The sequence below is a fragment of the Theropithecus gelada genome, chromosome 7a (genome assembly GCF_003255815.1).
Source record: "Theropithecus gelada isolate Dixy chromosome 7a, Tgel_1.0, whole genome shotgun sequence".
Taxonomy (NCBI): Eukaryota; Metazoa; Chordata; class Mammalia; order Primates; family Cercopithecidae; genus Theropithecus; species Theropithecus gelada.
Window position 1 is genome coordinate 29,695,980 of NC_037674.1, and position 27,639 is coordinate 29,723,618.

Here is a 27,639-nt window from a genome sequence, read left to right on the forward strand (position 1 = left end):
CCAGATGTATACTTTGCAAGTATTTTCTCCCCTTCTGAAGGATGTCCCTTTACTCTGTTGATAGTTTCTTTTGCTGTGCAGAAGCTCTTTACTTTAATTAAATTCCGCTTGTCAATTTTTCTTTTCGTTGCAATTGCTTTTGGGGTCATCATAAAATCTGTGCCAGGGCCTATGCCCAGAATGGCATTTTCTTGGTGTTCTTCTGGGTTTTTATCGTTTTCGATTTTACATTAAGTCTTTAATTCATCTTGAGTTGATTTTTGTATATAGTGAAAAAGATCCAGTTTCAGTCTTCTGCACATGACTAGCCAGTTATCCCAGCATCATTTATTGAATGGGGAGTTGATTCCCCATTGCTTTTGTCATCTTTTTGAAAGATCAGATGGGTTGTAGGTGTGTGGCCTTATTTGTGGGCTCTCTGTTCTGTTCCATTGTTCTATGTGTCTTTCTTGGTGCCAGTATCACGCTGTTATGGTTACTGTAGTCTTGTAGTATAATTTGAAGTTAGGTAGTATGATATCTTTGGCTTGGTTCTTTTTTCTTAAGATTGTTTTGTATGTTTGGGTTCTTTCTTGGTTCCATATGAATTTAGAATATTTTTTTCCAATTCTATAAAAAATGTCATTTGCCAAACTGCTTTCCAAAACAACTATAACATTTTCCATTCTCAGAAGCAATGTGTCAGAGTTCCAGCTCCTCTGCACACTTGGATCTTTGCTAGCCCTTAATAGTGTTGGGCTTTTGCCTTTTGTTTTTTTAAGCTATACTAATAGACATATAGTATCACATCATAATTTTATCGGCAAGTATCTAATGACTAATAATGTTGAGCCTATTCGCATGTGTTTATTTCCCATCTAATTTTTTTCTCTTCTAAAGTGTCATTCAAATCATTTGCCCATTTTTATTGGGTAATGTTTTTTCTCTATTACTGAGATTTTAGTGTAATGTATATATCCTAGATATAAATCCTTTATCAGACACATGTTTTGCAAATTTTTTTCTCCCTGTCTGTGGCTTATCTTTCTGTTTTCTCAACAATGTCTTTTGAAGATCAGATTTTAATTCATGAAGTTCAATTTATCAATATTTTATGGGTTACACTTTTGTGTTACATCTAGACAAGTTTTGCCTAATATAAGGTCACAAAGATTTTCTACTATGTTCTCTTTCAAAAGTTTTATGGCTTTAGATTTGGCATTTTGGTCTGTGGTCCATTTTGAGTTAGATGTTTAATTTGGTGCAAGGTATGAGTCAAGATTTTTTCTTTTTGCCTGTAGATATTCAAGTATTTTAGCATCTCTTGTTGAAAACATTGTCCTTTATTCACTGACATACTGTTACACATTGTTGAAAATTAACCACTCTTGTATTTGAAGACATTCTGTGTGAATTATTATATTTTCATAGAAAACTGCAAATACAAGTAAAGTTTGTTCTTTACTTTAAAAAAACAACAACAGCATTTTTTTCATCTTCTGGTGTTTTTACTTTACTATGCCAATTTTAGAATCAGTTTGTTGATTTCCACAAGAAATTCTGCTAGAATTTTGATTGAGATTGCATTGAATCTATGAATCAATTTGAGAAAAGATAAAATTCTAACATTATTGAGTATATCAGCCTATAAATACAACATATCGATTTAGGCCTTATTTCGTTTTTCAATACTTTATAGTTTTCTTCATATAAATCTTATGCATATTATATTAGATTTATAACTAAGTATTTAATAACTTTTGATGCTGCATTAGTGCATTCTGACCCTGCTATAAGGTGCATGCCTGTAGTCCCAGCTACTCGGGAAGCTGAGGCAGGAGAATCGCTTGAACCCAGGAGGTGGAGGTTGCAGTGAGCCACGATTGCACCACTGCACTCCAGCCTAGGGGACAGAGTGAGACTTCATCTAAAAAAAAAAGAAAAGAAAAGAAAAGATGCCTGAGACTGAGTAATTTATAAAGGAAAGAGGTTTAATTGACTCACGGTTCCATATGGTGAGGGAAGCCTCAGGAAACATAATCACAGTTGAAGGCTGAGGGGAAGCAAGCAGCTTCTTCACAAGGCAGGAGGAGAGAGACAAGAGCACAGGAGTGAACTGGCCAACACTTTTAAAACCATCAGATCTTGTGAGCACTCACTCACTATAAGAAAACAGCATAGAGGAAACCGCCCCCATGGGGATTACAGATCCCTCCCTCAACATGCAGGGATTACAATTTGAGATGGGATTTGGGTGGGGACAGAGAGCAAAACCATATCAGATGCTATTATAAATGATACTGTTATTTTAATTTCGATTTCCAATAGTCCATTGGTAGTATACAGAAATATATGAATTTGTATTCTGTGACCTTATATTTTGTAGCTTCTTAAATTAGTTTTTTAGACATTTTCTATGCAGACAATTTTTAGTATGCCATTTTTTATGTAGAAAATCATGTTCTCTCTGAAGAGTTGTATTGCTTCCTTTGCTATCTATATGCCTCTTACGTATTTTTCTTGCATTTTAACAGAACTTAAGAACTCCAGTATAATGTTATGTAGAAATACTGAGAGTCAACATCACTGCCTTCATCCTTAAGTATCAAGTGTGAGACATAACTATAATTTTAGCAGTAGGGTTTTGTAGATTCTCTTTATGAGGTTAAAAAAGTTCACTTTAGTTACTATCTTTCAGAGGGATTTAAAATCATGAATGAATGTTGAAGTTTGTCAAATACCTTTTCAGCATCTATTGAGATGATCATAAAATTTTTCTTCCATAGTCTAACAATATAGTAAATTATGTTGATTGATTTTTGAAGGTTGAATTAATGTTGCATTTTTGGGATAAACCTCTCTTGATCATAATGTATTATTCATTTTGTATATTGTGAGATTAAATTTGATATTTTTTGTTGACGATCTATGTTTATAAGAGATATTCTTTAGTTTTTTGTGTGAATATCTTTGTTTCCTGTATATTGTACTGTAAAGCTAATATAATCTTATTCTTGATTTAAATAAATCAAAATAACTAAGCAATTTTGTCTTTTTATAAGCAAAAAGCACTCTTATTATATCACTTATAATTTTGATGCTGCATACTAACTACATAAAATCTAATGGACTACAAAATGTATGATGCTAGTATTTATGCTCAGATGAAACCTTTTGAAATAAATTGTTTACCTGGGGTTATTGTTATATCAATAAAGTAAAATTTAATGTTGAAAACTAATTTATATGTATTCAGGTTGTATTAAATTTTGTAGAAGAGATCTGAACTTAAATACTTGATAAATATAAAGCTTCTGGATTTAAGTTTCAAAATTGAATGCCTTATTAGACAAATTGATAAAACTGGCAGTCAGTAAGGGAAACTGATGCAACACACTCTAATTTTGATGGAAATATGGACTAGAGTAGTTCTGTATGTGTCAATAGTCTTTTCTTATTTGAGGTTGTCTTGAAGTCATATTTCCTTAGGTAACGCTTTCCATACAGGATTATACTCTTTTTTTTATTGAACCCCCAAATGTAGATGAATGTGAGGGCTAGCTCTGTTCCTTGATATAAATATTTCTATTCATGTGTGCACGTCTGTATATATATAGAGAGAGAGAGAGAAAATACTTCCAGTCTTACATTCTGGCATGGAGTGAGTGTTTACATTGTAATAAAAAGACTCGGTCATCATATTCATTGGGCTTATATTACTTAGGAGCCTTTTCATGAGATTGAAAACACATGCAAACAAAATAAATGTTTAGAAGCAGTCAGAATCTTATTTTTAAGCTAAGCTTGTTTAGTCTAAACACAGACCTGCCTGGAAGTTCTAGAGTACAGATTAGTGGGGGTGTCCACCAGGAGCCATTTTGCCAGAGGGAGTGAGGAATCTTTGTTGAAATAATTCACATAAAGATAATAGATAATAGAAAAAATAAAAGTACTTAAGTGTCCTTCAAGGAAAATGGCTGAGGGACATATATGAGTTGTGATTTTTTAGTGTCATATGGTATTTGCTATTCACCTTCTTCTGATCTATCCTCGAAAGTGAGACATAAAAAGATGGAGTCAGCCAGGTGTGGTGGCTCATGCCTGTAATCTCAGCACTCTCGGAGGCCAAGGCAGGTGGATCACCTGAGATCAGGAACTCCAGACTAGCCTGAACCAACATGGTGAAACCCTGTCTCTACTAAATACAAAAAATTAGCTGGGTGTGGTGGCACACGCCTGTAATCCCAGCTACTTGGGAGGCCGAGGCAGGAGAATTGCTTGAACCCAGGAGATTGCAGTGAGCCAAAATGGCACCATTGCACTCCAGCCTGGGAGACCGAGTGAGACTCCGTCTCAAAACAAAAAAGAAGAAGGAGAAGGAGAAGGAGAAGTCTTCGATAAAACCAAAGGAGCTCTTGAGACACAAACACTCATCACAAGACATCCACAGGCAGCCCCAGCCACTGTTACTTTGGCACTGATATAATGAAGTCTGTTTTCTTACGATCCAATAACTTTTTAACATTAAACTCTAGTGTGTAACTTTTTTTTTTTTACTTATGACAGTTCATAAAGAGAAATGTCATAAATAACAGTGTTTATGAACTATATAATAACTACTGTGGTAGATGTGTAAAATGATGTATTTTGGTTTGTAGGCATGTTATTCTTCCTCATACACTAATTAAATGTGTTTGGTTTTAGGTTTCCTCAAGAGCTGAACATGGGAAAAATAAGTGCCGAAATTATGTGGACTCTTTTTGCTCTGGATATGAAGTATGCATTAGAAGGTAATTATAAATATTTATACTTATTCACCTACATGTTAGAGTTAAATGGTGATTTTGTGTTCTTGGCTTTAAATGTTAAGAATTGAAACGTTAAAACATTAATTATTGTGATCAATTTAGTTCTAAAACTTATTTCCCTATGGTAGAAAGATAAGGTCTCAAAGTACACAAAAAGCCCTAAAGAAGTATATTCGTTTTTAATTATATGGTCTAAGTTCTGGGATCGTAAGAGTATTTCACTGATAGGATTATGCTCATATGTAAGAATACTTGATGTAGTTCATTTACCAAAACAGGCCATATTGAGGAGGTGGATGAGTAGTTAATCCAGATATTTGTCTGCATAGACTTGGAAATAGTATCCACGGGGAGGCGGGTCAAAATTCTACCAAGTTTACACAAGAACAATGACAGAGGTCTTTACCCGAAACTCCACTCTGAATAAGTACAAATCATACGATGTAGAAAAGGAGAAATACAGCTCTAAGTTAAATAATTCTATAAATATTCTTTGTGCACCCACATTGTGTTTACAGTTAGAGATAGAAGCACAGACCAGGTTACTGTCCTCTAGAAACTAACAACCTAGTAGAAAAATTTATTTGTACTTATTCAGTAAATATATATTGAGCCCATAGTTACTAAATGACCATTGGTACACTGGATGTAGGGGATGGAAGAATGAACAAGATAGCCCTGGTCCCCACCCTCATCAAGATTATGGAGGAGGGCTACAAGAATGCAAACAGTTGCAATATGGAGTGGTGAGGACTAATGATGACGGAATGTCTGGAGAAGCACCTACATCAGACCTGGGGCTAGGGAACAAGGCAGGCTTACTGCGGGAAATTCTTCTAAGAAAATGTAACTTTGATAAAGACCTAAAGGATAGGTAGGAGTAAGAAGAGCTTTTGGTAGGACAGAGCACTAGCAATTAGAGAAAGCACAAGGTGCATTTGAGAAGAGAGAACTCAGTAGACCCAATGAGCAAGAAAGAGGTAGCAAGAAGTAAGACAGGAGAAATTAGCAGCGACCAGCAGACAGGGCCTTCTGGGCCATTGTGAGGAGTTTGACTCTGTGCCGAGAAAAACGAAGTCCCATAAAGGATTTTCAGTAGGTGCATGTCTTAGATTTGCAACTTAGAAAAATCATTTTGATTACAATATGGAAAACAGGTTGCGAGAGTAAGACAGGTTTTACAGAGTTCATGTTTATCATGCTACTGTTTAATAGCTTTCCTGTACCAGGTTGCAGAGGGAACATTCAGTTTTTCTCATTTGGAAAAAAAGGTACTCAATAGATCATAATATCTAGTTTTCTGATAAAGTCAGCCTCTTCCACTCACAAATAGAGAGGCTTATCTAATCTTTAAAATCACACCAGAACTGCTCAGAGGTGCAATTCCTTACTTTGCAATGAGGTTTTTCTTCTACAGTTTATTCATGACCCAGCCCTTCCTACCTCTTCCGTCTTTGCCTCCTACTAACCACATCCTTTTACATCTCTCTGCTTTCACTGTCTCTTTGGGACCCCAACATTATCTCTTAAATCAGACAAGAACCACCAGTCCACTGAGCAAATACATTTTTTTCAGATAGCGTTCACTGCATTCTCCCACCCTCCTTGAAAGGCTATTAGGCATCTGAACATTTTTAGGGTCGATATAGATTCTTAATCTCCTCTGACAGAACCTACTCTTCTCTGCTGTTCCCTGTAGCAGTTATTGGTACCACCATTTATGCAATTACTTAAGCAATATGGGTTATCATATAAATTAAGCACATATAGGTTATAAATATCATATATCATATCATATAAATTAATATCATATAATTTATATGATATAAATATATAAATAAATATATAAATATGATATTTTAATATGATATTAAATTGATATTTAAATATGATAAATATTTAAATATGATAAATATTAAATATGATGTTTTATATGATATAAATAAATATATAAATAAATATCATATAAATATCATATCATATAAATTAAGCACATATTACTTAAGCACATATGGGTTATCATATAAATATAAGTCTTAGAGTAAATTTAACTGAGGACTTACATACAATTCTTCATAACCATATTTTCCATGTTTAACTATGATTCAGCATACTTCATATATATTTTGAAGATTAAAATGTTTTAGTGCTTTTTAGTAGAATAGATGGTCTTATTAGTGACATTTTCAACTATATGAGATTAGAGCTTTTTGAAAATAAGAGCTATGTTAACCATGTGTCAGTCCTTAACACAAGCCTGGCATGTAGTAGTTGCTCCATAAATAATGGTTGCATGAAAATCTAAGGTGCACTAAAGCAGTGTGTAAATGAATACATATGTGTAGATTAGCGACATAATTCAGAATTATTTTCATTTATATTATAGCCAGGCAGTTGTATTTTTTTTTTTTCCAAGACGGAGTCTTGCTCTGTCACCAGGCTAGAGTGCGGTGGCGTGATCTTGGCTCACTGGAACCTCCAACTCCCTGATTCAAGCCATTCTCCTGTCTCAACCTCCTGAGTAGCTGTTTTCTAGTCCGTTCTATATCAAAGTTACATTGTTCATCAGTTTAATTGCCCATATTGATATTTGCACAACAGAATAGTAAAGTTTTAGCTCATCAGAATGCCTTTTAGCCTCAATCCTTACCCAAAGGCTTTCTAATATATAACAATCTATTTTACATTAGCAAACACAACCCACAGAACATATGGCAAGATGCTGCTTTTATGAGATAAAGCCACATTTTAGCCATCAGCCAGATTTCACAGACTGGTTAATAAAAATCAGCTGTCAGGCTGTCCAATACAAAGTCTGAAAATATTCCGTTTAATCCCCTATGTCATTTTAGTGGGGAAATGGAGATCAGGGAGAATAGACGTTGAGAAGCAGGGCAAGACCAAAGTGGACAGATGTGTTTCAGCCTCACCTTCCTCTGCTTGTTCTGCGTGTTTCTTCCCACATCCTGTCTGCCCTGCCCCTTCTTTATCTATATCTTATGAGTACCTGGTGCACTCAGGGCTTTCCAAGAAGTTAAACACACTAAAGTATTTGGGGCATCGTGGTTATCCCTTCCAAAAGATCTGAAATCAAAATAAGGAAATAAACACATTATAATTGAAAACTGGGATGGTGGGGGTTGGCAAATATATCCCACCCACATACACTGATGAGCTAGAAGTGGCCATGTGGCAATAAACATAAAAGACAATAAAATGGAAGCAAGAAATGAAACTTATTAGCATCTGCTTCTGACCTCTAAACATACATCTCAGAAATTTAGGAGATTCTTGCCTCCTTTCATCTTTACATTGAAGGAAAGCAGCAGTGTTAATTCCATTGGCCTAAACTTGGAAGCACAGATCCTCTTTCACACTTACAGTAAGTGCATTTCACAGTTTCCTCCACTGGCAGTTCCCTTCCAACCCGCGCACTCCCTCCTCCCTTGCAATTAAGTTGAAACTACTTGTTTTATATATCTGGAGTAGATAGAGAAGGCGAGCTCTGTATACCTAATCTGGAAACATACTGACTAAAATATTTGGTTTCTAAATAACAGAAGAAAAATAGACATCTAGGAGTGTTTGTAATGCTGTTATTCATGTACACCTTTCACCATCTAAATCACTTTGTTATCTATTTCAGTAAAAGATAATTAAAATGTGTTTACCTGAGTAATATGCCATGCTCTTTTGATAGAGATGAATACTTCAGAGTAGGTATGTAATTAACTGGTCCGCCACTTTCTCTGGTCCAACTTAAAACGTAATTAAATGGTAAGAACACGGCTACACTTAACTTCTCAGGCTATGAATGTGGTCCCACTTGTAGTATAGGCAAATCTATTTGTTTAACACACAGCTGTGTGTTCTGATATTATTAGAAGTTCAATGGGTAATACATTCAGTGACTTTTAAGTCTGTCTTTCTGTTATACAATGGTGAACTCTAGCAGAATCTCACGTAAATGGAAATGAGTTTCCAAAAACCCACTGAGCTGGTATTAGAATCAGGATATGGAGCATTGCCTGTTTAGATATTTTTAATTAGTACATGGTCACTATATAAATAGAACACAAGGTCTTGATGGTTATTTTATCCCTGCCTGAACTCAAACTCTAAGATTCTAGTTTTATCTCATATAATTCTGACTCTTTGGTTTTGAAATAAGGAGCAACAGTGGACACTGACCTTCAAGGATTTAGTTAAGTTACCTGGTCATCTGTGTTCCTAGAAAACACTGAACTTTCTCACATTTTTTGTTTGAGATGGTATTAGAATTTAAATTTCTTGTTAACTCAATGTAGAGTCCGTGTCGTCATGGATACAGCTGGTCTCTCACTGTTGACCTTGGTACTCACTCAAGTGTGACAACTTTTTTTTTCTCTCATATGTGAGGCCTCAGGAGACTATAAGGCTAAGACTGGGCTATCTTTCTCTCTCCCTTGTACAACATACCCACTTTTCTAGTTAATTGTTTTAGTAGCTAATTATTTTTGGTAGGCTTAAGGAGTCAGAAAAGAATAAAATGAACAGATACCCTGCAGTAGCACCCAAAGAGTAAAAGAGAAACTCTCAGCTTGGATACCTAAAAAGTATAAGGTTTAGCGTTAGTGTGTCAGTTACCTATTATGATATAATGAATTATTCCAAAATATAGTGCCTGGCAACATACATAAGTAGCTGCTGTTGTTGAAGAACTGTCGGGCTAGGGGATTGCTTTCCTAGGTGACATACTCACATGGCTGTTGAGTAGTTGCAGGCTGTCAGCAAGAGACCTCAGTTGTTCTCAGCATGGACCTCTCCACAAACTCCTTGACCATCTCCAAGATACAGCTGCTAGCTTTTCCCAAAGTGGGCAACGCAAGAGAAAAGGCAGAAGCTGCCATCTTTATTATCTATACTGTGAAGCCACACTCAGTCACTTCTACAGTATCTCATTGGTCGCACAGTTCAGCTTGTTCAGTGTGAGAGAGTATACAAGGGTATGAACTCTAAGAGTCAAGGATCACAGGTGTCATCTTGAAGCCTGGCTAGCACAATTAGCATTTGCCTCTCTGATCGTTTCTGTATAATATTAGCATATTCTTATTTTAGGTAAGGTTTTTGTTTGTGATGATTTTAAACAAAAATAATAGTCAATGTGGATAAAACCATATTTTTTTTCCTTTGGCTTCATTTCCCTCAGCTCTTCCCATAACAACAAGAAAATGAGGTGAGCAAGAAATAACTCTTGAAATTTTATAAAAATAGATTATTGTCTAAGATGTTAGCCCTCTCTAGTTTTCCTAGCCAAGCTCCTCTGGGAAGGGAATTCTGGTTCACTGAGAAGAGATTAACCAGACACTTTCAGGAAAGGCATTCATTGGTCTATTGTGCTCTCTTCATTTCAGAACAGTGGTTTTCAACACTGATTATACATTAGAACCACCAGGGGTAGAGCCTCGGCCTTTTGAAACATACCCAGATTTTTAATCTTATTTAGCAATTGCCTATTTAGCACTTGCTAGGTACTCGTTTAAATGATTTACAAATATTAACTTATTTGATTCCCACAACAAACCTATGAAATAAATACTATCATTATTCCCCTTTTAGAGAGGTTATTTTGCCTGAAATTACATTGCAATTGAATGGAAGAGCCAAGATTCCTGGTGGTTCTAGTATGTATTCATACTAGATTGATGTATTCATGATTGAGTACCGTTATCATAATGTTAATTACATTTTAGAGGCCTTCTTTGAAAATCTGATAAAATATGTAGACTGTATTACTAGAAAAATGCTAAATAGCCTACACATCAAAACTCTGCGTATATTCTCTCAAAGATATGTATACAAATGCCCTGTAGCCCAATCATTGACTTCTTCCAAGGGTCCATGAACCCCAGGTTCAGAACTTTTGCTTTCTAGAGCAGTGATTATCCCTGAACCAGCAGCATCAGCTGGGCAGTTGGTAGAAATGCAAATTCTTGGGCTCCACCCCACATCTACCTAATCAGACATCCTGGGAATAGGGCTCAGCAATTCCTGTTTTAACAAAACTTCCAGTTGCACCTAATGTGCACCAAAGTTAAGAACCACTGCACTAGAAAACCGCTTGTGGAAGCAGGTGATTTAACTAGCAAATGAATCCATCTGCATGGTTCTTTGTAGACATCTCATTGTTCTTGGCTCATCCTTATGGAAGTAGAAACTACGTGCTGTTAAAACTTGGTTTATTTGATAAAAAATGATCACCAAAGGAAAATTAATCACAAATAGTCATTTACTTTTTCATTAATGCAAACACTTATATAATATGTATTCAAGGAATCCCCAGAATGCTTGCTGTGTGCCAGTCATTATGCTAGCAAGGCTCAATGCAACACAACAGGCATGATCCCTGCCTTGAGAAACTTTTTACTTTACAATAAGCAAATAATTACACAAATAAACATATAAGATTTAATCAGTGATATGGATGAAAAGCATGTCCATTATACATCTCTAACTTAAATGTTTAAAGTAAACCTAGAAGTACAACCTTCTCACCCACATCCTATTCCTCTCTTGGTCTTTTTTTATTACAGCAAAATATGTTACTATTTGTAGATTATCAGACATTATCTTTGATTCCTTATTTCTCTTACTCTACCACCATCTCCAGACACTTGACATAGACAAATCCATAAATACTTACCTGTTCTACCTCCAAAGCATATTTGGCTCTCACACTTCTCTCCATCTCTACTACCTCCAACTAGTTCTAGCTACAGGCCCCCTTCACTTTGATACCTATAATAGCCCTCTAAGTAGTTTGCACATTTCCACTCTTGCTTTCTTATGATCCATTAGCCCATAACATTCTGATTGACTTTCACACACTTAGATTACATCAAGACATTCTCTGGTATGTAGAAGTTTCCAAAGGCTTCCTCTTTCAATTGACCAAAATCCATTATTTTTACTATGGCTTATAATGTAGCATGTAGTCTGGGTTCTACTCATCTTTCCAACTTTACCTATTCAGTTTCCTCTCACTCAAATGTAGCCACACTGTCCTCATGACTCTTCCTTAGCTGAGACAAATGTGTTCCCACACCAGGGCATTCAGATTTGCTTGCTTCTCTGCCTATGAAGCTGTTTCCCTTCTCTTCGTAGAGGGCTCCTTTCCTTTCTTCAAGTCTCATTTCATGGTCACCTTCCTTTACAACCCTACCCTGACCATCCCATCCCTCACAACACTCCCAAACATCTCCAACTCTTTTTTTCTCCCCCAAACCTTTATTGTATCTGAATCTTTTTATTTAGCCTGGTTATTTGTTCACTTCTTTACTACTTTTTTTCTGTTTTTGATGGCTTTTCCTTTTTTCTGTTTGTACATGTTTTGGTCACAATCCAAAGCAAAAAGAGAATACACTTTTACAGCAATATAGTACACACACACACACACACACACACAACACCAAACCAAAAACTTCATGAAACGTAAACATCATGATAAAGATAACAAATTCTGAAATTTTATTTCTTCATAGGTGTGAATGTACATTATATATACGTGTCTTTATATACATGAAGATATTACATGTTTACAATATATAGCATACATATATGATATATTGCATATAATTTATGCATATATATTTAAATTCTGGTCATAACCCTCTAAATTGATGTTATGACCCACTGAGGGGTTGAAGCTAGCAGTTTAACAACACTGCTTTTAAAAATAAGCTTCATAGAGTATGAAACTTTGTAATTTCATTTAAAATTGAATATTCCTATTCAAAAAATAATAATTGAATATTTTAAAAATATATTATGCCACCTTAAATCTCACAAAATATATGTTTTAGATATAGTCAGATATATTTCTATGTTGATAAATTTGCCAATATGACATATAGATAATTTTCCCAACAATATTTGGAGTTTGACACAATGTGGGGCCTGTCTTTGTGTACCTAGCTCTTTATTTCTAAATATACGTAAAGAAAATGTTATATTTCTGCATAAAAATGTTTTCTCTTCAAACAGATTAAGATATTCCTGGTGAATGATCACATCTCTTGGGCAAGGTATTTGAATGCAGCATTTGAATATAAAAATCTATAGAAAGCCATTAGTGCCAGGAGGAAAAATACAGTAAGAGTTCAATCAAGAAAATAAAGTTGGTATTGGCTGAAAACAAGGGAATGAGCTAACAGCATTTTGCATATGTCAGTATCATAACATGGTAGTTTTTCACTTATGTGAAAATTATATATTTAACTTTATATTTTTTCTATCATTTTCCTGCTATTAGTTTTTCAGCCATGTACCATCTGGGAAGAGATAGTAGAAAAAAGAAAAGATAAAGTGATGAAAACTTGCTTAGATTTTTCTTCCTTATTAGTGGTTTTTAAAATTTTTTTGAGAGATAATAAATTGAAAGCAATTGTTAAAATTAGTTTAGAAAAGTTCATTTTATAAAGGAAACAGAAATATTTACATGTGGTGGCCTTAGATGCTCATTGCTGCCTTGCTAACTATGGTAGATAATAAAGAGGATAAAATTATTTAGGAACAAATTAATATTATCTAAACGACTTGAACTTGAATTGTGGAACTTGTAAATTTAGCTGTCTCCTCGTTAAATCAAATGAATCACAAGTCCAACAATGCATGCAGATATGTAGATATTACCAATGGAAAAAAATAGCTGTGGCTATTTTTGTAATATTTTGGTTAAAAAAAATCTCTGCCTTTGTTTGGAGACTGTTGATACTCAGTCAGTGAAAATGTTTTGGCAACAAAAGAAACTTGGGAAGGAGGTAGCAGTTGGCATAAAATCAGCTTTCCAGAAACTTTCTCCTGATGAGAAGCTTAGGAAACCATGTTTTTTTGTTTTGTTTTTATTTGGAAATCTTCCAGGGAAAGCTCTGAAGAAATGACCTCCTATTGGTTCTCTTGGGGTGACTGTCAATTATACATGTTTGTTGTAAGTGCGACATGGCTGCAACTTGAGGAGAAGGGGAAAGGACTTGGCTAAAGCCCATTTATGCTTTAGATCAAACCTTTTCAAGTATTATAGATAACATTCACATGTCTGTTATGCTATCAAGAAAATACCTGTGAATGGTTTTTGATGAATAACTTCAGACACATATTAATCCTATATCAATGGGGTATTCAATTTGGCAAAAAGCAATAGAATTAGGGTCAAGAAAATGGCATTTTTAGAATCTAAGTAGGAGAGGAAGATACAAGCTAGACCTATTGACAGTCTGCTGGCTGGAAAGGACAGGAGTAGATTGGAGCATGGAGAACATCTTGGAGAGAAAACAAAAATATTTCTTGGGGAAATGAGTGTATTGTGCTGCGCTCTGTGCTGGTCACCCTCTCTGCGTCTCTCCAAGAAACTTCAGTGCACTCTGTATTACTTGTCATTGGAAAGATTCTTTAGGAATGCTCCAAAATGCTGATCTTAACTTCAAAATGTGTCCTGATGAACCAAGGCTGACATGCTATGTGTACAATGCCATGTGCTGCAAGAAACTCCAGGTCTTTCTGGCCTGCCAGGGACTTCAGCATGTGAAAGAGTATGAGTGACATTAGGATATAGTTTATCCTTTTTCAAGAATAAATAAATTATTTGTAAACCTTAGTACCATCACTAGAATGAGTAGAAACACATTATAATGAGTAAAAGCTCATAATTCACTATGTAGATGGCAGAGTTAAACGACACCATGACCCCAAATCACTGCTCTGGCTTATTGGTAAAATACAAAAGCAGTAAGTAAAAGGATAAAAACTGGACCTGGGTTGGTAGGGTGGGGCTACAAGAGAAGATTCTACAATGAAGGGAGGCAACCAGTAGTAAGTGGTCTGCAAATAGAAGAATTCACAGTACAGGTGAATCACAACCCAAGTTATGAGGCTAAAGAATTTTCATGCTTTGTTCTATATAAGAAAAATTTACATGGACAACCAGGCATGAGAGATATTACTAATAGACCCAAAGGCAAATGACACCTAGAATTAAGTGAATCCTTTCTCAATTATTGTAGTCCCTCTTAGTGATACTATTCAAAGAAATGTATTCACCTCCTGAGAAGTTAGTCTAGATCAGTGGTCTTCACACTGTGTTGTATGGGACACTAAGTTAAAACTTCAGGGACTGCTTTGGTGGTAGCTAAGGTTCAGAGAAGAATGACTACTGGCCAGCTAATTTTTCCTCTGTTTGACATAGTATGTTTATTAGTCATCTATGCCACAAATTATCCCCCAAGTTAGTGCATAAAACAATGCAAATGCAAATATATAATCTTACAGACTTTTGTAGGTCAGGAAGTCTGATGTGGGTTTCATTGGGCTAAATCAAGTTGTTGGCAGACAGTCTTTCTTTCTGGAGACTCTAGGAGAAAATCCATTTTCCTATCTCTCACAAGCTTCTAGAGGCTTCCCGCATTTCATGGCTGTGGCCATCTTCCAAATTCTATGTCAGCAATACCCAAGTATTTTTCTCATGACTCTAACACTGACTCTTCTGCCTCCCTCTTCCACATTTACATGTCCTGTTGGTTACATTGAGCAGAACTAGAAATCCAGCATAATCTTTTATCTTAAAGTCAGCTGATTAGCAAACTTAATTCCAACTGAAACCTTAATTCTTCTTCGTCATTTAACAGAACATATTCATATTCAGTAATCTGGGCATGATTTCGCTGGATCCTCTGTCCTAGATTATCTTACAAGGCTGAAATGAAAGTGTAATATGGGACTTGGCCTCATCTGAAAGTTCAACTGGTGAAGGATCTGCTTCCATATTATCTCGTATGGTTGTTGACAGAGTTCAGTTTCTCAAAAGTTATCACACTGATGGCCTCACTTCTTCCTTGGCATTTGGCCTGTGGCCACCTTTAATATCTTCATAAGTAGGCCCCTCCAACATGGTGTCTTGCTTTACAAAGTATGCAAGCAAAGAAACCAAAAGAGTCTGAAAACAACAAAAAATTTGTAATATCTTATAACCCAATCACAGAAGTGAGAACTCATAACTTTTGTTGTATTTTAGTCATTAGAAGCAAGTCATTAGGTCAAGTCTATGTTCAAGGGAAGGGGACTACCCCAGGGGGGTAAATAGTAGGAAGTAGAGATTATTTGGGATTATTTTAAAGGCCACCTACCATGGAGTGTTGTTTAGCCTCAAAGACATTGGCTTTAGACAGACAGGATGAGTACAAAAATCTGTCTCCATTACTTACCCACCATGCAACACTGAGCAATTGTTCTGTCAACTCTATACATCAATTTCTTCTTCTGAAAAATCATATCGTTGTGAGGATTAAATTAGGTGCTACAGGCAAATTGGTTAGAGAATTTCTTGGTACATAGTAATAAGTGCTCAAATATTAGCTTTGGTGATAATGATAATCAATCTTCACTTGAATGAAGAATTAAGTACTAAAACCTGAGTTAACCATTCAGCTAGATATATTCTAAAGCGATATCTAAATTAAGAATCTATATGTTTCATTAATGACCTACAAATTCAATTTTTCTACTCTTAGAATATATAAAGCGTAATATTTTACTAAATACCAGAGGATAATATGACCTAATAATTTCTTCCTTTACTGTTGAAAATGTATATGATACGGTTTTGCTGTCTCCCCACTGAAACCTCGACTCGAATTGTGTCTCCCAGAATTCCCATGTGTTGTGGGAGGGACCCAAGAAGAGATAATTGAATCACGGGGGCGTTTTTTCCCATGCTATTTTCATGGTAGTGAATAAGTCTCATGAGATCTGATGGGTTTATCAGAGGTTTCCACTTTTGCTTATTCCTCATTTTCTCTTGCTGCCACCATGTAAAAAGTGCCTTTCTCTTTCCACCATGATTCTGAGGCTTTCCTCAGCTATGTGAAACTGTAAGTCCAATTAAGCCTCTTTTTTCTTCCCGGTCTCGGGTATGTCTTTATCAGCAGCATGAAAACAGACTAAAACAGTATAGTATTTTTCTGATTTAAAAACTTAAAAAAAATTGAAAAATGCAAAGCACAAAGAACTTCAAAATTACCCAGTGCATTTATCCAGAAATTATGTATACACTTACATATTTGCTTTTCACACATTTAATATAATTTTATATAAAACATTTATAACTTTAATTTTTACATAATAATTAACCAAAATACATTTTGTGAAAGAAATTGTAGCTCATTATATTTTACTATTGACAACTTTTCTTTTTATAGTTATACATGTTCTTGACTTAGTTATTTGGTCAGCCTATGTCTACAGGTCATTTTTTTGAAGGGAAACGTTCATGGATTATAACATTGTAAGTCCCTGCATGTCTGAAACTACCTCTGTTGTGCTTGAAAGACAGTGAGGCTAAGTATATAATTCTTGGGTGATACCTATTTTCTCTCAGAACCCTGTGGATACTTTTTCATTGTCTTTTGGTATATAGGATTATAGCAAAGAATTATAAGACCAGAATAATTTTCTTCTTTGAACACAGCCTGTTCTGTTTTGTTTCAGCCTAGATGTGAATAATACTTTTTATTTATTTCAAGGTTGAAAATAAACTGAAGGGTTTCTTTCCTTGCTAATTGTGCCTGGTACTCCTTGAGTGCTTAAAATTGGTAGACTCAGATATCTCTTTAATTCTAAAAACATCTTTCTACTGTTTCTTCGTTTTGATCTGACAAAAATCTAATCATGTCTCTCTTCTGCTCATGACCCTTATCACACACAGAATGAAATCTAGTCTTTACCCTGAACTGGAAGGCCCTGCATCGTTGCTGGAGGCCCTGTCTCTGAACTCATTTCCTATGACTCCCAGCACATCCCTTTGCGACAATCACTCTGAACTCTTTGTCCTTCCCCAATCACATCATACAAACCTGTCCCTCAGGTTGTCTGCATATCTGTTCCCTCTGCTTGGAATACTCTTTTCCTGAATATCCACTTCAGGTCTCTGATAAGGAAGTCCTTACTACTTTATAAAATAGGAAAATAGAGCCACCCCCAATCTATCACCCACTGATATGCTTATTTATTGCCTGTTTCCCACCTTAGACTGTAAGCTCTATGAAAGGGACTTTTCTATGTTGTCTACTGTTAGAACCCTAGCATCTAGAAAAGCATCTGTCACGTGGAAGGTAGGTACCTAACACATGTTGCATGAGTAAATTCCTCAGTTTAGGTTCCTGGTATGCTCCCTATGCTAGATCTAAAGTGGGTATGAGTAAGCACAGCTGCAGAATACCCAGACAGTGTGCCCTTGGATCCCTTGTTTGCTTCCCCAAATGCTGATAGATTGCAAATATGCTTGTACTATCCTATGGTGCTCCCTGCCTCCTGCCCCACCCCTTCTCAGATTGGTGGTTGATCAAGCACTGAAGGATTTCTGCCTCTTTCTTTACAGCTGTTCCTCACGTGCTTCTCTCTCTTCCCCCCTGCCCACAATCTGGTCCAGTATTTCCCATATATTGTGTAATTCCTTAAAGTTTCTTGCATGTGAATGCTATTCTTCTCTAGAGTCTAGGCTTATAAAGGATTTTGTAGGGATGAAAGGAAACAATGCTCAAAATGCTTCATTATATTTATAGGGTTGTGCAATCACCATTATAATTTAAATTTATAACATTTTCATCATTGCAAAAAGAACCTTTGTACCCATTAGCAGTCACTCTCTGTCTTTCCCCCTCATTGAACTGTAGACTTTAAATGGGTAAACTTTATGATATATAAATCGTTATCTCAATAAAAAGTAATTTATAAGTGAAAGTTTTATTCAAATGTTTTTAATTATTTTGATTTAAAGAGCAATACAGAAATTCCTGAGGACAAGTTAAAGCATTATTCTTTTATGAACTTCCTATATTTTCCATGTCTTTACCTTTTAAAAAGTGTAGTGATCTCTAATGTTATCACATTGTCCATAATTTTCTCAAATCACAAGTTATTTCCCACAAATAATAAAAGGCAGTATAGAAACATATAGTTATATTTAGCCTTAACATATTAACTATAACTGGTATTTCTCCCATCATTTCTTTAATCAAATTCATTCATGTATAGCATAATAGAGGTAGATAATTTCCATTATAAATAGGTATTGGTATTTTGAATATTCACTTGCAATTTTAATTAGATTTTTTCTTAATTGAATTCTATGCAAGGTACATTCAGATTTTATCATTTACTAATTTTTATTATTTATCTCCATGGGAATTTGATATTGACACTTTGAAGGCCGTGTAATGACAGCATTGCCATTTTGCTATTCCTTTAATTTGTCAAGTCACTCTGGGAGTAAGTAACAGAAAGTAAAAAGTAATATAGTTCTGGATAAAATTTAAGTGATTTGATTTGGGGAATAAAACTGAATTTTAATGGTATTTTATCTTTTATAGTTAAAATGCATGTGATACACCAAAATGCACACTTGTAACTAAAACACTTTATTTCCAAAATAATATGCCAATCTGAGGGTAGGAACATGGGAACAAATCTTTGTATAACTATCGCTTATTTTTTACAGTATTCTATACATTCAGCATTTTTTTAAATTTAACCCTAAGATAACCTCTAATCTAATGGTATGTTGACATATTTCATAAGTAAAAATTTCAGATTCTATATTCAGATTTTTGTGAATAAGAAAAAATAAACCATTCTATTTTTTTAAGTTGTGCTTTATCAATTCTTAGACCACTTAACGGTGATAAAGCATTTTTACATTTAGTTTTTTACTCTTCAAATTATGAAAGTGTCTCTAGAATCTTGGTTACTGCTTGATGACCAAGCCCAACTGATATCAGCTATTAAAATTTTTGGAAAATTTGTGATCAGTTGTAAAGAAATCCAAAATTATTTTACTACTAGTCTTTTCATACTTCTTTCATATTGAATTTTGCCTTTCATTTATTTTTTGCTTTCTTATCACATTGAAGGTTTAGACTTTTTTAATGTGTTAATTGCTCAAACTCATTAGCCTATTAAGCTTCTCAACATCATATAAGGTAAATCAGCATTAAATATTAATAGAAATTAAGGTACACAGAGGTTAAACAACTTGTCAAATTGCATTTTCTATACCATTGCTGTTAAAGGAGTTATCTTAAGTCTTGTTTTATCTTGTTTAAATTTCCACTAACTGAATAAAATTTTGCATGAGAATTTAAAACATTTTGTTTTCACTGCACTAAATACTATCTTAGGAATTTCAAGAACTAGAATGAGCTTTCTGGGAAATGGAGGTCTTTCATTCAGTTATTCCACTGAGAGGTTCTGGCATTTGGCAACAATATTTAAATAGCTAATGTAACTGAGGGAACAGTTGGTGAGTGGGTTTGAACAAATCTTGCCTCCTTAGTGATCCAAGTCTTCCCACGGGAAATTTCAGATGTCATGAACTATGTTGCAACTTCTTTTTAGAGAAAACCTAGGCAGAAGATGGTAGCACCCAAAGCAGTTACATTAACACTTTTTACTTCCTACTGCCCCTGCAAACAAAATAATTTGTTAAGTCACTACTCAATGAAGAATATTCAGAATAACTATTGCTGACAGAGTACTGGACTTGGGGATTTATTTTGTGAACGTTTGCATTTGTTAAATTATATAGCCAAGAAATTTAATGTATAAAGCAGAAATTCAGGTTTATAACATGAGTAAATTTCCTGGAATAATTAACAATTTTAAATCTTAGATCTTCTCAAATAGTGTGTCGCCATATTGGGGCATCACCTCTGCCAACTTTACCTCTCTGAATCACAAGCTTTTTTTTTTTCTGCCTAGAGAGCCAATATTTTTTCTGTGTCTTCACAGTAGTTCTGAGAACTTATCTCCTTTTTCCATTAATGGCTAAATATTTGGAATGTCTAATAGGGTATCTAATATGCAATATCGCATATTGTCAGTACATACTAGTATATTAGAGTGTACGTCCATCTGATTTTATCTATTTTAAACTCTAAAATTTGATGTCAAATATTTTTATTGTTTCACTATTCTTGCAAAATCCAACTTTTATAAAGTAGATCTACTTAAAGTTAATATGTGCTGCAGTCTATGTAGTATGAATTAATTGCAACTGAGGAAGTACTTTTGAAGACTGTTGGTTTTACATTCTTTAAATTACTTTCTTTGGTAAAAATCTTCTGTATAAAGTGGAAAATCATATGTGCAATAAGCACGAGCTCAGAGAATTAGACCATATGGTCTCTGTAGCTATAATACTTGGAAGTATCAGATAGTCATTCTCTAAGATCGTTTTAAAAATCTACTGCATAGATTCTTTCTAGAGATAACATTAATCAATTTTACATTTCAAAATAGCTAGAAGAAAATAATTGACATATTCCTAGAGTAACTAAAAGATAAATATTAAGGTGATAGATATTCTAATTACCCTAATTTGATTATATGAATGTATCGGGCTAGCACATGTACCCTGAAAACATGTACATCTATTATGTATCAATAAAATAAACAATTTTAAAAGGTGTGACTTCTATATATTTATATTTAAATACATGTCTAACAACCACAAAGATGTTACTGATTTGACCATTTAATAAGCTAATATTTAAATAGATACTCTGTGTCAGGCACTGTGCTAAGTGCTTGGGACAATAAAGATGTAGAATCTCTGCACTAATAGAGTCCATAGTCTTGTCAGGGAGATAGATATTTAACAATTATTCTTTCTTATTTAAGTAAGAGTGACTGTGATACCTGTTAGAAAAAATGAGTGTGTGGTGTTAGAAAAACATTTGAGAGGGGGATTTTGTCAGGTGATGCAGAAAAGTGTTCCATGAGGAAATGATTTTTGTGCCAAGATTTCACAAACAAGCAGAATTTAACCAGTTGAAAAGGCATAGTGCAATCAAATTAGAACTCAGGATTAAGAAACTCACTCAAAACCTCACAGCTACCTGGAAACTGAACAACCTGCTCCTGAATGACTACTGGGTAAATTACAAAATTAAGGCAGAAATAAATAATTTATTTGAAACCAATAAGAACAAAGACACAAAGTACCAGAATCTCTGGGACACAGCTAAAGCAGCGTGTAGAGGGAAATTTATAGCACTAAGTCCCCACATCAGAAAGTGGGAAAGATCAAAATCGACACCCTAACATCAAAATTAAAACAACTAGACAAATAAGAGCAAACACATTCAAAAGCTAGCAGAAGACAAGAAATAACTAAGATCAGAGCAGAACTGAAGGACATAGAGACATGAAAAACACTTCAAAAAAAATGAATCCAAGAGCTGGTTTTTTGAAAAGATTAACAAAATAGACATACTGGTAGCCAGACGAATGAAGAAGAAAAGAGAGAATAATCAAATAGGCAAAATAAAAAATGAGAAAGGGGTTATCACCACTGATCTCACAGAAATACAAACCACCATCAGAGAATACTATAAACACCTCTATGTAAATAAACTAGAAAGTCTAAAAGAAATGGATACATTCATTAACACATACATCCTTGCAAGACTAAACCAGGAAGAAGGTGAATCCCTGAATAGACTAATAACAATTTATGAAATTGAAGCGTAGCCTACCAACCAAAAAAAGCCCAGGACCAGATGGAGTCACAGCAGAACTCTACCAGAGATACAAAGAGGAGATGGTACCATTCCTTCTAAAACTATTCCAAACAATAGAAAAAGAGAGATTCCTCCCTAACTCTTTTATGAGGCCAGCATCATCCTGATACCAAATCTGCCAGAGACACAATGAAAAAAGAAAATTTCAGGCCAATATCCCTGACGAACATCTTTGCAAAAATCCTCAATGAAGTACTGGCAAACCAAATCCAGCAGCACATCAACAAGCTTATCCACCATGATCATCAGCTTCATCCCTGAGATGCAAGGCTGGTTCAACATACACAAATCAAAGAACATAATCCATCACATAAACAGAACCAATGACAAAAACCACATGATTATCTCAATAGATGCAAAAAAGACCTTCAATAAAATTCAACATCCCTTCATGCTAAAAACTCTCAATAAACTAGGTATTGATGAAGCATATATCAAAATAATAAGAACTATTTATGACATACTTATAGGCAACATCATACTGAATGGGCAAAACCTGGAAACATTCCCTTTGAAAACTGGCACAAGGCAAGAATGCCCTCTCTCACCACTTTTATTCAACATAGTATTGGAAGTTCTAACCAGGGCAATCAGGTAAGAGAAAGAAATGAAGGATACTCAAATAGAACGAGAGAAAGTCAAGTTGTCTCTGTCTGCAGATGACATGATTGCATATTTAGAAAACCCATTGTCTCAGCCCAAAACTCCCCAAGCTGATAAGCAACTTCAGTGAAGTCTCAGGATACAAATCAATGTGCAAAAATCACAAGCATTCCTATACACCAATAATAGATAAGTAGAGAGCCAAGTCATGAGTGAACTCCTATTCACAATTGCTACACAGAGAATAAAATACCTAGGATAAAAATACAAGGGACACGAAGGACCTCTTCAAGGATAACTACAAACCACTGCTGAAGGAAATAAGACAGGACACAAACAAATGGAAATAAATATCATGCTCATGGATATGAAGAATCAATATCGTGAAAATGGCCATACTGCCCAAAGTAATTTATAGATTCAATGCTATCCCCATCAGCTACCATTGACTTTCTTCACAGAATTAGAAAAAAACTACCTTAAATTTCATATGGAACAAAAAAAGAGCCCATATAGGCAAGACAATCCTAAGCAAAAAACAAAGCTGGAGGCATCAGGCTACCTGACATCAAACTATACTACAAGACTATAGTAACCAAAACAGCACGGTACTGGCACCAAACCAGATGTATAGACCAATGGAACAGAAGAGAGACCTCAGAAATAACACCACACATCTACAATTATCTGATCTTCGACAAAATGACAAAAAGAAACAACGGGGCAAGGATTCCCTATTTAATAAATGATGTTGGGAAAACTGGCTAGCCATATGCAGAAAACAGAAACTGGATCTCTTCCTTAGACCCTATACAAAAATTAACTCACGATGGACTAAAGACTTAACCATAAAATCTGAAACCATGAAAACCCTAGAAGAAAACGTAGGCAATACCATTCAAGACATAGGCATGGGCAAAGACTTCATGACTAAAACACCAAAAACAATGACAACAAAAGCCAAAATTGACAAATGGGATCTAATTAAACTAAAGAGCTTCTGCACAGCAAAATAAACTATCATCAGAGAGAACAGACAACCTACAAAATGGGAGAAATTTTTTGCAATCTATCCATCTGACCAAGGGCTAATATCGAGAATCCACAAAGTACGTAAACAAATTTATAAGAATAAACAACCCCGTCAAAAAGTGGGCAAAGGATATGAACAGATATTTCTCAAAATAAGGCATTTATGCAGCCAATAAACACATGAAAAAAAGCTTATCATCACTGTTCGTTAGAGAAATGCAAATCAAAATCACAATGAGATACCATCTCACACCAGTTAGAATGACAATCATTAAAAAGTCAGGAAACAACAGATACTGGCATAGATGTGGAAAAATCAGAATGCTTTTACACTGTTGGTGGGAGTTTAAATCAGTTCAACCAGAGTGGAAGACAGTGTGGTGATTCCTCAAGGATCTAGAACCAGAAATACCATTTGACCCAGCAATCCCATTACTGGATATATACACAAAGGATTATAAATCATTCTATTACAAAGACACATGCATACATATGTTTATTTCAGCACTGTTCACAATAGCAAAGACTTGGAACCAACCCAAATCCCCATCAGATAAACTGGATAAAGAAAATGTGGCACATATTTTAGAATACTATGCAGCCATAAAAAAGGATGAGCTATGTCCTTTGCAGGGACATAGATGACGCTGGAAACTATCCTTCTCAGCAAACTAACACAAGAACAGAAAGCTAAACACCACATGTTCTCACTCATAAGTGGGAGATGAACAATGAGAACACATGAACACAGGGAGGGGAACATCACACACCGGGGCCTCTCAGTGGGTAGGTGACTAGGGGAGGGATAACATTAGGAGAAATACCTAACGTAGATGACTGGTCAATGGGTGCAGCAAACCACCATGGCACATGTATACCTATGTAACAAACCTGCACGTTCTGCGCATGTAGCCCAGAACTCAAAATATAATAGATTTAAAAAATAATAAATAAAAATAAAAAACTATCATCAGAGTAAACAGGCAACCTACAGAATGGGAGAAAACTTTTGCAATCTATCCATCTGGCAAAGGGCTAATATCCAGAATCTACAAGGAACTTAAATAAATGTATAAGAAAAAAAAAACAAAAAATAAATAAAAAAGTGGGCAAAGGATATGAACAGACATAAGAGGAAGGAGAGTCTTAGGACAAAGACTTAATGCATGTGGGGCTCAAAACCTAGATGATGGGTTGATGGGTGCAGCAAACCACCATGGCACATGTATACCTATGTAACAAATCTGAACATTCTGCACATGTATGTCAGAACTTAAAGTAAAATTAAGAAAATAAAAAGAAAAATTTTTAAAAATGAATAGAAAAAAATGCATTTTTGCTATGCAGTTATTGCATTAATTTTAATGAAAAAATTACAAGCAATAAGTGCATAACAAAATATTTTTATTTAAGCTACTGATTTTAAATATTAACACTGACCCTGTTAGTCTATAGCCTGCAAAATTTGAAATTTGCTTTTCTCTGTTGGCTGCCTATAATGAGATTATTTAGTTTATGTGCATATGCATTCACCAATTTGGCATGTCTGGTAACAAACTTGTCTTTTACCCATTGTAAAATTAGCATCCTCTTGGATAATTGCTTTCACTGGTCACCGTTTTGCCTCAAATATTTTTTTTGTGTGTTGGCAAATCCCCAAAAAGTTCCAAAAGAGGAAATACATGTCCATCTTTAGCTATTTGATTATGCTCATAATATTTTAGTCACGAAACAATTACCAGCTGGCAAGCTTTACATACATATTCAATAGCATCTAAATATTGTTGTTGCATCTATTATATAAGCTTCAAAGGAACTCACTCAACAGATGCTCTAAAATTCATAAAACTAGTAACTCTCAAAACATTTGGGCTTCTTGGTAATAAAATCTGAGTGTCATCTATGACTGATGTGATTGTTCACATTACAACTTTTCCTTCCTTAGATCTATCTAGTTTTTTTATTTTTGAGGTTCCCACATGTTCCATTTCTTCAGGATTGAGCCATTTTTGTATAAGTCACACCACAAAGTTTAATGATACAATAGCTTTTGAGGGGAGAGTCTTGCTAGGTTAGCACTTAAGGCATATCAGAGGGTAGTCAATTAGTCCAGTTCTGATCGATTGCAAACAGGAACACTGTTGACAAGGAACAATAATGATCACTCAAGGTCACACAGGTGGTTAGAACACAGAGGACATGTTTGAACCCATATCTGCAAAGTCTATCCAGTATGGTTTCTGCTATACATTTTATAGGATCATGATTAAGACCAAGTTTTGAAATCCACGAAATTAAAAGGGTTTTAAGTAAGGTACTTAAAAGCAACTCAAGGTATTGGTACATTTTAGGTATATGATAAAAGCAATGTGTCATTCCTACATCCTTCAATCTCTTATCTTGTATTCTTTGACTATCTAAAACTCGTATGTTTTTCTAGTTAGCAGGAGTAAGTGCATTCATGAGAGGAAACTAGGGTAAAATACATTTCAAGTCATCACCAGTTTAGTCTCTTTACAAAATATTTGGTGGGGTTACTCTTAAGGAAAGCCTATAGACTCATCTGTAGAAAAAAAAGGGCACATGTCTGGAACAGCTCACATTAACTTTTCAATGTAAAATCTCCTATCCAGCAGGTGTAATCCCATAGAACTTCTGAACTGCATGAAGTTAGTGACTAAATCCTTCCAAACTCAATGGATTCTCTGACGTGCGTCTTCTAATGGCTCTGATTCCTCTACTAAAATATGGATGGAATATAAAGATGCCCAATTGTTTGCTCTTCTTCTAGTAGAGGCTACAAGATATGTCCATGTCTACAAGAGAGCTGCATTTTAAACATTGAATTCTTTTGTCTAAGTCTTTGTGTTCACCAGTTGTAAGCAAGCACATTTTTTTTATTTTTTTTTTATTTTTTTTTATTTTTTTTTAAATTTATTTATTATTATTATACTGTAAGTTGTAGGGTACATGTGCATAACGTGCAGGTTTGTTACATATGTATACTTGTGCCTTGTTGGTGTGCTGCACCCATCAACTCGTCATTTACATCAGGTATAACTCCCAATGCAATCCCTCCCCCCGCCCCCCTCCCCATGATAGGCCCCGGTGTGTGATGTTCCCCTTCCCGAGTCCAAGTGATCTCATTGTTCAGTTCCCACCTATGAGTGAGAACATGCGGTGTTTGGTTTTCTGTTCTTGTGATAGTTTGCTAAGAATGATGGATTCCAGCTGCATCCATGTCCCTACAAAGGACACAAACTCATCCTTTTTTATGGCTGCATAGTATTCCATGGTGTATATATGCCACATTTTCTTAATCCAATCTGTCACTGATGGACATTTGGGTTGATTCCAAGTCTTTGCTATTGTGAATAGTGCTGCAATAAACATACGTGTGCATGTGTCTTTATAGCAGCATAATTTATAATCCTTTGGGTATATACCCAGTAATGGGATGGCTGGGTCATATGGTACATCTAGTTCTAGATCCTTGAGGAATCGCCATACTGTTTTCCATAATGGTTGAACTAGTTTACAATCCCACCAACAGTGTAAAAGTGTTCCTATTTCTCCACATCCTCTCCAGCACCTGTTGTTTCCTGACTTTT

The 27,639-nt window shown here is 35.1% G+C and overlaps 1 protein-coding gene across 2 annotated transcripts in view; it reads left to right on the top strand.

Moving 5' to 3' along the window:
• Positions 1-27,639, top strand: part of UNC13C (unc-13 homolog C) — a 690,142-nt gene that overhangs the window by 447,940 nt on the left and 214,563 nt on the right. For both annotated transcript variants that reach the window (XM_025390112.1, XM_025390110.1), the window contains exon 18: positions 4,684-4,769. In XM_025390112.1, coding sequence (XP_025245897.1) covers positions 4,684-4,769 — 86 coding nt within the window. The remainder of the gene's footprint in view (positions 1-4,683; positions 4,770-27,639) is intronic.